The 12901-nt window shown below is 36.5% G+C and overlaps 1 protein-coding gene across 1 annotated transcript in view; it reads left to right on the top strand.

Moving 5' to 3' along the window:
* Window positions 1–11517, top strand: part of UGCG (UDP-glucose ceramide glucosyltransferase) — a gene marked incomplete at both ends in the record, with an annotated part of 28907 nt that extends 17390 nt beyond the window's left edge. The window contains 8 exons of the mRNA XM_084278868.1: window positions 2016–2157; window positions 5487–5589; window positions 6470–6571; window positions 6976–7088; window positions 8755–8933; window positions 9331–9417; window positions 9836–10025; window positions 11347–11517. Coding sequence (XP_084134994.1) covers window positions 2016–2157; window positions 5487–5589; window positions 6470–6571; window positions 6976–7088; window positions 8755–8933; window positions 9331–9417; window positions 9836–10025; window positions 11347–11517 — 1087 coding nt within the window. The remainder of the gene's footprint in view (window positions 1–2015; window positions 2158–5486; window positions 5590–6469; window positions 6572–6975; window positions 7089–8754; window positions 8934–9330; window positions 9418–9835; window positions 10026–11346) is intronic.
* Between the last annotated feature and the right edge of the window lie 1384 nt (window positions 11518–12901).

Genomic DNA, 12901 nt, shown 5'->3' with positions numbered 1-12901 from the left:
CACTTTTTACAATGGTTGGTCTATTTCTCTGGTGATGGTAGGGTTTTCAATTGTAATTTTTTAGTTCTTCAGAATACGGCACTTCACAAACAGCCCTTCTTGGTGTAAAATGATCTGGACTACTGTTAATTTACCTCTGGCTCCATAGAGACTAATAGAACATGGCAATTACTGGTGTGGAAACTGCTTTCCCTTAGTGTCACAATAGCTCCGTGCTCTCAGGATGGCAGGCTGACACTGAATAGAATGTGGAGTCTTGTTTATAAGATAGCATGTGAGAGACAGTCTTGCCATACTGAGCTGTACTCAGTATCAGAAGTCTCAGTATGTGGTGTGTCATTGCTGAATGGATCCTGATAAGGTTGCATGCCTCATTTGTGTGCTGTCCAAAGTTTCTCTCTTACACCATGTGTAGGATTACGTAACTGATTGAATTATGTAAGGAAAATCCTGTGTGTCAGCATGGGCTGTACTGTGATGCCCTGTAAGATTCTGGAGCTTTATCACTCGGTGATTATTCTTTATCATGGTCCTGCCTCAAGACTGTCTTCATCCTTTCTATCCTTATATCATTTTTCCATTTCCTCTGCCACCTCCTTCTCTTCTGTTCATAAAGGCATTTGCTGCTGTACAAAGCTATGTGCAATACACAAGCCTGGTTTAAATGGAGTGCTCTTTTTCCTTGTTGTTTTTGTGGGTTGTTTTGGTTTCCCACCTTGTTTTTCCTTTTCTTCTTTCTCCCTGGCATTACCTACCTTTTGCCCCTCCTGGTCAAAGCTGTGTTCTTTAGACTCCCTTCTTGGTTGCACTGAAAGCCCTTGTTTGCTGTTATGTTTGTGAAAATTGGTACAGAAATCTTTCTTTCTGTGGTAGCTATCTGAACTATTGCTTTTCTTGCTTTGGTCTGGCTGTTCCTGGGCAGTTAATTGCTCAGCAAGACTATTTAAGTTTACCTCTGCATTGCCCAGGCTAGAACTCAGTAACAGCACAAGGACACAATCTGCTTTGTCCTGTCTTTTTAGTGAGCACATTGTTTGTTCTTTGTGATGGCATCCAGGGTCTAGCTGCAAACCTGCCTGAAAGCTACATGCTGGGGGGTCAGGGGGAGTTGCTGAGGTAACACATGTGATGTCACTCTCCCATTTCAGGAAAAGTACCTCTAGAGAATTTCTGGAATCTCTTCTGCTAGTGCAACTCCTTCATAGTTCAGTTGTTCTGAATATTAAGTTTCAGAAAATGCTTTTTCTTTGGTTATTTAAATATATATATATATATTTACTTGATACAGATGTAATTATTTTCTGGACCATCAAGCTTTTAGAATGTAATTTTGCATTCACACATGAACGTAGGGCTAAACATTCATGCTAGTGAGTTGTGACCTGACTGTCAATTTACTTGGTGTATTCATTGCTGAAATACTAGTCATATTTGAAACTGTGTACACTGTTCACGCTTCTGATGTCCAGTTTCTATCATTTTTATATACAGTCAATTGATCCTTATCCTTTTCTTAGAGGTGTCTGTTAATGCATTGATCAGTATGAACATTTCCTCTGTGCTTTGTTTGCTCTAAGTTTTGCTTAACTTAGTGCAGGAAAAAGCACTTCTTTTTCTTTTCCTTTTTTTTTTTTTTTTTGGCCTTACAGTAAATTGGGTATTTATTATAATAACACTGAGGTTTTAATGCTAATGAGGAAAGTAGAAAAGTATTGTCTCCTGTGCATCTGTGCAGATTAAAAAAAATTACAGTTACTGTGCAAAATGCATTAATCTGAAATATCTGCTAAGTTGAATAAGGTTGAGTTTAGCCTACATAAAATGCTAAGATGTTTTTGGGTGGTGTGTATGACACATCAGCTGTCAGGTACAAAAAAGGCTGCTGTTTCTACAACCAAAACTAATTTTTTTGCAGCAGTTTTAACTCACAAGCTTCCTTAGTTCCTACTGTATTTTGAATGGATTTCTCTAGCGTATTTTCTTTATGTGGTGGTATATGTTATTTCTTCTTACAGACGCCTCCACCTCAATAAGAAAACCACAGACAAACAGCCATATAGCAAGCTTCCTGGTGTTTCACTTCTAAAGCCGTTAAAAGGTGTGGATCCTAACCTGATTAACAACTTAGAAACCTTCTTTGAACTGGATTATCCAAAAGTATGTATACTATTTAGTGTCTTTTTTTCCTCCCATGCCTCCAAAAGTCGTATCAGGAGCTTGGGCTAAAGCAATGCAATGTAATTATGTCTTTGATTGTTCTTTCCACAAATGCATAAATATACATTTTACATGTTGTAAACAAAACTTACTCCTTTTTGAAAAGCTATTTGTAATGGAACTCAGCTAATGCCTAGGGATGAAACATAATCTACACCAAGATTTGTTTAATCATTATTCCCATATTGTGGTGTTCATAGCACTGTTTTGATCTATAAATGATCTTCTGAGAGGCCAGACACCCTCCCAGGTTACTTACTTATTATAAGAGGTCCTCTAAAACAGAAAACTTAACTGATGGCCTGAAACTTTCTCGTAGTTCTTACAGATGTCTCTTCTAACTAAGAACTGCTCAGTGATGACATGCTGTACCTCACCAGTTGCTGGTGGGTAGGGTAGTCGCCAAGCCAGCAGTGCTGGGAAACAAATGTTTCTGCAGAGTTGGGAAACAAAGAGTTAATAAAAGCTGACATTTGCTGTTGAACACTGTTTGACTTAAAGTGGTGTATCAGATGCTGTCCTTGCTCATAAGGAGCTTACAACTTAGTGGAGGAATCTGGAAATGCCTGCTGCATCATTCACTACTTGGTGTGTGCTTCTGTGGATGAAAAAAGGACTGCTTCCTACTGCATATCTCCTGAATTCTAAACTTGCAATTTACTTTTATTAAACACTCTTTTCACAATTCTTTTCAAAACTGCTTCTGATACTGCTGCTGCATTTGTAAAAGGTCAAATGTACGTGTAAGCTGTACAGCAAGTTTCTTCTGTGTGTTCTGATGGAGAACTTCAAACTGACTCCTGAGTAGTCAGGGTAAAACAAACAAAAAACCATTTGGGACTTAGTAAAAGTTCGATAGCTCTTCTGTAATGAAACTTTGAAAAGCTTCAGGCATGAGCATTTGAATCCTTTCAACTCAACAAAAGTGCAATAAAGATTAAATGTGGCCAAGATTAGTTTAATGCTTACTTGAGGCATGCTGTGTATGAAAATATTGCAAGCAGTGAAAAGAAGCTGCAAGAATATCTTAAGCTATTTTGTGACTATAGTGAGCCTCAAAACATTATTTAACTGAAACATTTGACTATCAATACAATTTGTTTGAGAATTCAGAAAACCAGTTATGCTGGACCTTGCTTTGAAAGGTAATCTTGACCTTTACTTCTGATAATTAGCACATATGGGTGGCAATCTTAAACTTTTGCTGCTCCACACAAATCTGAATTTCAGGTAACAGTAGTGACAATCGTTCTTCCCAAAGAGTGGAAATGGAAGTACGAGTGCTTCGCTTGACTGGGGCACGCATGATGCAGTACAAGCAATGTCACCAAACTGTTTGAAAACATTTTGGTGCAGTATCTACAAAAACACTTTGTCCACAGATAAATTACCAGGAAAGAATAATCTTAAACCTATTCTAATGAAGCTGAGTTCAACCTGCAGTGATACTGATTATATCTGACACATATGGGTGAAATAATCCTGGCTTGCAGACAAGGCAGTTGTGCAGCTTCTAAACTGCCTGACTTACACATCATGGCTTTTATCAGCAAACAGTTCTTTTGTACTGTGCATATCATAACTTTGGCAGAAATCTTTCCATTCAGGTTACGTCCAAATGAAACTGATGGTAATGTTTATGTAGATTACCATTGTATTTCTTCATTTTTAGTCATGCATTTTGTGGTTTTTTACTTTGTTACTGCATACAAAGGCCCTTTACTGTGAAAATTTCTCTTTTCAACTACTGGAATGTAGCAGTTGTTTATTATATCTTCAACTTCTCGGAGAACATGAATATAAAAGTGTCATTGTAACTGTGGACTGAAGATTAGTTATTTAATTGCTAGCAAAAATAGTTCTTTTGCCTATTAGTTCTTTGTTGCATAGCCAGTTCAATTTTTCTTCAGTTCATGATTTTTATAGCATTCATGCTGTCAGGATTGTTCTGTTGTTGCAGATTGAACCCCTGCTTAATGAGATAGGTCCTTCACCCTATAGATTCAATTTTCCATGCTAGAAAAATGATAGGAATAAAATATTGCTTGCTCTTCAGGAAAATTGGCTTTGAGTTTGTTTTCTGAGAAGTAGAGATGTGTTTGCCTAATAGTGAGTAGTGTTAGACCAAGTGTTACCCGTTCCCACTCAGTGGGTAATGGTTTTCATTTCTCATGATATTCTGAATGCAGTGAGTCATTGGGATTTTTGTGTTCAACAATACCATTTTTTCTTGAAATAATATACTTAATACCTTCTGTTGTATGAAATACCTACAAAACAAGAGCATCAGAGATTGTCATAATTGAGCCCACACACAGTTTAAGTGGTTTGCTGAAAATGAAGTTCAGTGAGGTGGTAGAATAGCATAAGGGAGACAAAGAACTGTTTTGGTTACTAGTTGAGCACAACTGCAGTGAGGTCCAAGAAAATTGTTTTTAATGAAATTGAATTTTTAAATCTTGTACTGTAAAAATGGCTTTTAGGTATCTTGAGCAGAAACTTGCATTTTCTGGGTTTTCTTTCTTTGAATAGTGCTCTGATACAGTCTTGTAATAGTTCAGTAATTTTAACAGCGAGAGAAGGTGTTTTTATGAAGTAGAGAGTATTCAAGGAATTTGCTGTTAACGCAAGAAAACATTCCTCTATCAAAGCTTGAAAAGCTGTCTCAAAATGAGTGATTAATGTGCTATTTCCTTACACACTGCCTGTAGCTCATATGTAACAAGCATCTAGCTTGATTGCTAAAACAGCTACAGCTTTGCCTTACCTCTTGTGGATTTTTTTAACCATCATTCTATTAAGGAGGAAAAAGCTCAGCTTTATTATACAGTCAGGTGTGTGTATACTCCTCTGTGGGTTGTCTTTGAATGCTGTTCTGCATTTGCATCTACAAAGTAAGGGGAAGGAAGGTGTAGTGCAGAGGTAGGTAATCAAGTGTATATCCACATCATTCCTTTTTATAATTTGTGTGCTGTAAATTCATTCAATATAAGATTGGATTTAAAATTCATATGTGAACAAAAATGGAAGTGGAAATAAAAATTTTACCTTTTATAGCAGAATGTCTTGCTTGATGCCTAACAGAACCCCTTCTGATAGCAGAAGAGTTTATTGGGAAGAGGCTTGGTTCCTTTTTCGCAAGTACTTGGTTGTGTGTTAAAAACTAGTTGTATTTAGCTGTAAAGAACCCCTTTGGCTTTATTTTTAATTTTCTAACTGTGTTTAGTCAGGTACATGCATATATGTGTTTCCTTTTTTGTTTTTACTAGTATGAAGTACTCCTGTGTGTACAAGATCATGATGATCCTGCCATTGACGTCTGCAAAAAACTCCTTGGCAAATACCCAAATGTTGATGCTAGACTGTTCATAGGTAAGCAGTGCAACTCAGAGGTGGACTTCTACTTGTAAAATGTTTCTAGGTGTTCAACAGCACATTCAGTAATCTAAAATAACTATTTGTCTTGTTCAGCCAGTGTTGGTTCCATAGCTTAATCCTTTTTGGGGGGTAAAGAAGTTTGTAGCCATAATCTATGACACCAGCCCAGAAAAACTCTAGGAGAACAACCCCCACAACTCTTTCCTTCTGAAACTGAAACAACAGTTTAAATCATATCTTCACACTGGACTAAATATGCTGGAAGTGACCTGGTTCAGTCGCTATATTTGAACCCAAGGTCCTGCACCAATTCTTTTTCTTCAGCTTAGACTTTAGCACTCTTTCTCCACTTCACATTTTAGTTAGAGGAGGGAAGGGGTACTAGAACTCTGCAGTGGAATGTTTCATGTCAGAGAAAAAAGTTACAAACTGAGCTGTGTTGGTCAGTTGGAAGCAGAAGAGTGTGTGTCACTTATTCTGCTCCTGTTTAATTTTTTCTGCTAAAGTTACTGTGGAGTATAATGGTTACAATCACCATGCATAAGAAATAAGAGGTGGGGAACATCTGCATTACAAAATGTAGTAAAGTTTGTAGTTCTATTGCTGTTGTAATTACATTAACTTTGTTGCCCTGTGAAACTGAGGAAGCATTGGAATATTTGTTCTTTGTAAATTTTCTGGATAATCGTAGTGAGATCTAAAATACAGAGGTGAAGGAATGCTTAAATTTTAAATCCTCTTCATAAAAGTGGTCTTCAAGAATAGATGTGTAAAAATTCACTGTTCAGCAGTTAGTATATCTAAATATTTTGGATATTGAGGCTGATTTCTAAAAAATCCCGTGTATTATGTGTGCTTAATGTTGTAATTTTAGGTGGTAAGAAAGTTGGTATCAACCCCAAGATCAACAACTTAATGCCTGGCTATGAAGTTGCCAAGTATGATCTCATATGGATTTGTGATAGTGGAATCAGAGGTAGGTGTGTGTTGCAGTGTGCTGACTCATACTGTTCAGATGTCAGTAGGCAAGCAGTTGTTGGAGATTATTTTGACTGAGAATCACAAGTAGTAATGGAAGTTAAAAGTCTGGAAAAAATATTTTCATTGTATAAAAAGGTGAAAGCACCATCTAAAAGTATTGTTGAAACTGTTTCCATTGTATTTATTAATAATATTTATATGTATGATATATTTATATATCATAATAATTATGCTAATTGCTATTATTTTTCTGAAACTTTGTTTCTCCAAGATACTGTGGTTCAAAGTATATGTGCCCTTATTAATGGTAATAGGATGCAAATTTGTGGCTGTGTACAGTAATCATCTAATGACAGAATGAACTCAATTAACTGTCTGGGTTTTTTATTCTTCACTTAGTAACACCAGACACACTGACAGATATGGCCAATCAAATGACTGAAAAAGTGGGCTTGGTCCATGGGCTTCCCTATGTTGCAGACAGACAAGGTTTTGCTGCTACCCTTGAACAGGTCAGTGCAATGTTGTTGGTTTTGTTGTTTCTTTGCTTTACAGTGGTATTTTTTTTCATTGCAAGACTTTTCTGACTGAAATTTGTACAGTGCATCTTGTGAATGAAGAAATGTTTATTTTCATCAGCAGTAACCCTTCTAATTATCTAAGGTAACTTTTTAGATGTTCCAAAATTCTACTGTAGTTCTCTGAACACCGATTCAGTATTTAAAAGCTTACAAGATGGAAGTGATTGTTTTTATTTAAAAATTTATTAAGACTGAAGAACTCTCTCTAGGGCTTTGTCAGAAAAGGGGTTTTAATTCTATTTTGATGTCTGAAGAGGAACACAAAAATGGCCATGACATGGTCAGAGGAAAGTCTGTCTCACACAGTATCTTTTTTCAAGGGGTTATAAGCAGAGCTTGTGAGTAAAGTAGAACACAAGCAAGGCTTATATCCTGTTTTCCTGTAATACTGTCTCAACTTCCTGCAATTTTCAGCTGAGAGACTTCCTATGCAGGAAATAGACTTGTGCATTTAGTCACCATCACTGTATTAGTATTTTAGTAAGAAGTCTCTTACATTAATTTTTAAATGCTTTCTTTGAGTCCATACAGATTTTGAACTTCCTGGTAAAAACAGTTATAGATGTTCCATAGATCTGGTATTTGTTACAGGAACTACCCACCTTTTGTTGACTCTGATCCTTGTTTTTCTGTAGTGCTATTTCATGTCTCCTAGTATTTATTTTGGAAGAGAAACTGAACATTTGATTGCTGTCCACCATCTTCATATCATTCATTCTGTCCTATTATCTCCTCTCTCTCAGTAAGTTCTCTTTGTAGAATGAAGAGGTTGAGTTTTCTTGTTTGATCCTTGTGTCTCAAGGCATGTAATTTAATCAACTATCTTTTATTCTAAGCTAGCATGTAAAAGGCATTTTGGCTCCAGGGCTAATGTGTGTAAAAGGCAGCAATGTGAGAGATGAAAGTGCAGGAAAATTCAGTACCCATGGCATACAGAGTGGGCAGCTCATGTGATTTTTGTGACACACAGTCTGTATTTCCTCTTACAAGAGAAGAGCAAGGAGCTACAGTACAAAGCTCTTAGTACTGCTCCATGCTAAAGTAGCAAGAATTACAACTCCTGCTTCTATATTGCTCAAAGAGCTTTTTGCTTCCAGATCCAGTATACTGCAGGATAAGCATGCATTTTCTTGAATGAGTTAACTGTTATTGGTAAGACCAGTGTGAAGGCTAAGAACACATATACAATAATGCAGTTAATCTGTACAAGAGGAAGGATATGGCATGTCTGTCAGCTATCACCAAATAATACATTAATCCTAGAGATCAGTACATTACTTAAAGGATTTTTTTAATGTATGTGTTTCCTGAGAATGACCTCAATAAGTCAAAAATTAAATACCAAATAAAATAAGGTAGTTACTATGTGGATTTAAAATCCACATATAGATTTATGAAAACCCAGCTGATGGCCCTACTAGATTTCTCAGATTTGATGGTAGGCTAGGTTTCTTAGACTGGTGGTAAAGATACACTCTCATAATTGACCATGTTAAGCACTCTGCTTCCTCCAAACATTTCTGGAGGAAAAAGTTGTTAGTGAGTATCACTTGCATAAATGCATAGAGATTTTAAAAACCTGTTTTTGTGTTGTCAGGTTTACTTTGGAACTTCGCATCCGAGGTCATATATTTCAGCCAACTTAACTGGCTTTAAGTGTGTAACAGGAATGTCATGCTTGATGAGGAAGGATGTCTTGGACCAAGCTGGAGGACTGATAGCTTTTGCACAATATATTGCTGAAGATTACTTTATGGCCAAAGCTATAGCTGACCGGTAAGATGACTCTGAAATCTTTTATAAAACGCAGGGTACAAACCGTAGTTACAGGTTTTCAAGTCAGGTTCACATGCATACAGCAAACATGCTTATAAAATTTATTTTGTCCTATCAGTATAGACTTCTAAAAATAACAGAGCCATACAATTGTCAATTCCTTTAGAAGAAAGTTTTTGAGAGCTTGGTTTAAGTATTACCCAAGTGGTATTTGCTCTCTTCCAATGAAGAGACTGGATAAATACACTTAATTTTTTTGCTTATACCTATTGTAATAATATGATGCATTTCCAAAGAAACTTTTCATGCCTAATAAAGTTCTTGCATGTTTGTGCTCTTTAACTGTTTCTTGCATTTCTTCTTTGAGCTTCTGTGTAAAAATAAAATCATTTTTCAGGGGCTGGAAGCTTGCAATGGCCACACAAGTTGCAATGCAAAACTCCGGTTCATATTCTATTTCTCAATTCCAGTCCAGGATGATCAGGTAAAATTTTAACCTTTACTTCCTCTCCCACCCACCCTGTCACCTGCTTTTGATGTACAATACCTGATAAGGAGAGGGAGTATGTTTTACAAGCTGATTTGATCTGATGCAGGGAACACCGAAGCTCTGATGCAGCACTGTTAGTGCTGGGAGGGAGGCACTGACTTAACACAGAATTATAATAGAAGTATTAACATACCCCCACTCACCCCCTAAAAAACCCCCAACAACAGCAAACCCAGACCTTTTGAAAGTATTTTTGAGAGGGAGGACTTTTGTAGTATTTTATTTGGAGGTGTAAATTAAATGAGATTAAACTCACTTTTTCAGAAAAGACTGTGGTGGCTGATTATTTGATGAGGTGAGGGATGATGACATCATTTCTGACTATGCATTACTCTTTGTTCATCTTTTCTAGGTGGGCCAAACTGCGAATTAATATGTTGCCTGCCACAATAATTTGTGAGCCAATCTCGGAGTGCTTTGTTGCCAGTCTAGTTATTGGATGGGCAGCTCATCATGTGTTCAGATGGGATATAATGGTATTTTTCATGTGTCATTGCTTGGCTTGGTTTATATTTGACTATATTCAGCTCAGAGGTGTTCAGGTACGTTCAGCTTCATTTTCTTTGGAGGTCCTTGAAGTTACCAGTGCTATCTACTTTAGCAAAAAGCTAAGCCTAATGATAACAACAAAATAATTCTATCATCAGGGAAATAACAGGTCAAATTCTGTTACTTCACAGTCTTCCAGATTTAGTTATAGTAGCAGAAAAATGAGTGTGTGTGTTATATTTATGTTTTCTATACAAACCTGCCTCTGCCTAGGTTCTGAAAGTCTGTGTATCTGTCCCCTTAATCTTAATGTTTGCAGTCTGCTCTACCTAGGCATATCCAGAAATTTTAAAGGTTTTTTTATAGTACAAGAAAAACAGCTTTGTGGGATTGTGTGGCTTTTTCTTTTATCATAGTTGTCACTGTCTCTATTTGTTGTGGTGTAAGTATATTTTTCACTCCATTTTGGTAATAATGAACTTCTAGGACGACTGTAGCCTACTTCTAAAAATAAAATCTTCCCATCAGTAGAAGTGAGGCTCCAGAAGACTTCAATGTAGAAAGATGTGACAAATCAGAAGAGCGTTTGTTCTTCTAATGATGCAGATTGCTCAGACTACTTTCAGCTGTGCCCATATTCCATCCAAATCTGACCCATAATTGTATATTCAAACTTATCAAATACTTCTCATCATGCTGAAACATATTATTTTGGTACTCTTAACACTGGAAATTGGGCTTTGTGATTATTCTGAAGGTTTCCAGAGGGTTGGTTTAACAGTCACCTTTCTGATTACTCTTCTTTCTCTATGCATGGCATTTAAAAGAGTTTGTGCTCACTATTTGGAAGCCTTTTTGATTTCCAGTTCTGCACTTAACTGGGAATTCTCAAAGGAGCAGAAAATAGAGACAGGTTACAAGTTTGGGTTTTTAGTCCAACTTTTCCTTTGCAATAGGCCAAAGGCTTTTTTATTAGAATTTCATTCCTTTGGGAAGGTCCAGGAGTGTTCTATCTAGATGCTGTTCTTCTGGGGTCAGTTGTGAAAAAAACAACAGTGTCTGCTTCAGCACAGTTTTACAAAGTTTCAAAAAGAAAAAAGTGAAATTGTTATACTTTTCCTTGGATTTTGCTCTACATACAAGTGCCTCTGCAGTGCCCCTGGGTCATTCTGCCAAGGTTCTCATGTTTAATATTGGTACTTATATCTTGAACAGGAAAATATTCTTGGCACCTTATTACTTGATTGACATGTAAATCTGCACAACGGGGTTGAGAATATATTTATCTGTAACAGAAATGTTTTCAATTACTTTAAAATTCCTTTTGAACAACCAGCATGAATAAATACTTGGGGTTTTTTTTTGTATTTCCAGGGTGGCGCTCTGTGTTTTTCAAAACTTGATTATGCAGTAGCCTGGTTCATCAGAGAATCCATGACAATTTATATCTTTCTATCTGCTTTGTGGGACCCTACTATCAGCTGGAGGACAGGACGGTACAGATTACGCTGTGGAGGCACTGCAGAAGAAATTCTTGATGTATAGCCACAGATTCAACTGTGAATGTCAAAAAGAGAAGTGGGGAAAGAAAAAAGTATTATAAATTGTTTATATAAATACTTTTAAGAAAATCTACCTTCAGTAGTTTTATTACTTGTATGTTTTGGTATCTGTTCTTTAATTTATTTTTGCATGGCACTTGCATCTGTGAAAATACATCTGTAGTCTTGGCCAAATGGTACCTTGATCCTATCTACAAATAGAAATGGGGAGAGTTTGTCCTGACATCTACTTTCTATAGGAATGCTCTGCAGTAAACTCTTAAATAAAAATAAAAATACAGTATCCTCCTGGATATAAACAGCTTCTTACTCCATGGTGTGCTAGCCTAGCAAATCCAGGGTTCACATAGCAATTTTCCAGCTGGATTGTACAAGGCTGTACCTATTCAATCAGAAGTACAGCTGGTTTCAGTTTTATCCCACTAAATTAAGCTAGTAAAAAGACCTTGGGAAAGAAGCTTTTAAATGCTTTATGCCTACCTCTTGTAGTTGCTGCAGAACAAAACAAATGGAAAGATAAAAATATTTTGCAAAAACTAAAGGAAAGCTGGACTCTTGTATTTATATGTATATAGAAAATACTTTAGTCATTGCAATGAACCAAAAGTGGACTGAGTTTGATAGAACAAGTTGGAAGGTATTACTGGTCAGGCATGTATTGTGGGTAACTTTTGGCCAACTCTGATCTGGTTCTGTCTTGAACCTTGTTAAGCACTGTGCTGTAACTAGCCAAGCTGGTCCCCTTCAATATTTCCATCCTTTTTTAAGGGGTGTTTATTTTTCCCTGTGAGTGAATGTGTGGGGGGAGTGGAGGGGTGGGGATATGTGTGTTTGGGACACAGTAGGGGTAGAAGGGAGCAGAAATACATTTCAGAAACATTTCACACATGAGCTATTTTCTTACACAATGTCTTAAGAATGTAATTTCATGATGCAGGTTATTTAATATCTTTTTAAAGTGAACATACATACCTATACTAGTAATAATTAAGTATTCAATTGCAGTAGATATTGTGAATATATTAAACAGCCAGGTGAGTTTGCTGTTACTGACTAAAATTGTAATCTTAATTTAAATATCAAACTAAGTCTATTCTTGGCTTTTTGCCTCCTACTGTTAGTCTAGCCTTTAAATTGGACTTTTGTATTCAAGTGGTATGACTAAAAGGACTAGATTTTAATGCATGCTGTGTTTTTTCCCCTTTCTGCTCCCTGTTACTTAGTTTTCAGTCACGTGAGACTTCCTAACTTGTGGTGAACTGGACTTGTTTTCTTTGAACACTTTTTAATTAAAAAAAAAAACCAAACCCACAGCAAAGCTAGAGAAGGATGTTGCATAAGCCTTTTGTTTTCATAAATGTATTTAT

This window comes from Gallinula chloropus (assembly GCF_964237585.1).
Source record: "Gallinula chloropus genome assembly, chromosome: Z".
In the NCBI taxonomy this organism is placed as follows: domain Eukaryota; kingdom Metazoa; phylum Chordata; class Aves; order Gruiformes; family Rallidae; genus Gallinula; species Gallinula chloropus.
The sequence above is the reverse complement of the archived record's forward strand: the minus strand, read 5'-3'. Positions and strand labels throughout refer to the sequence as shown.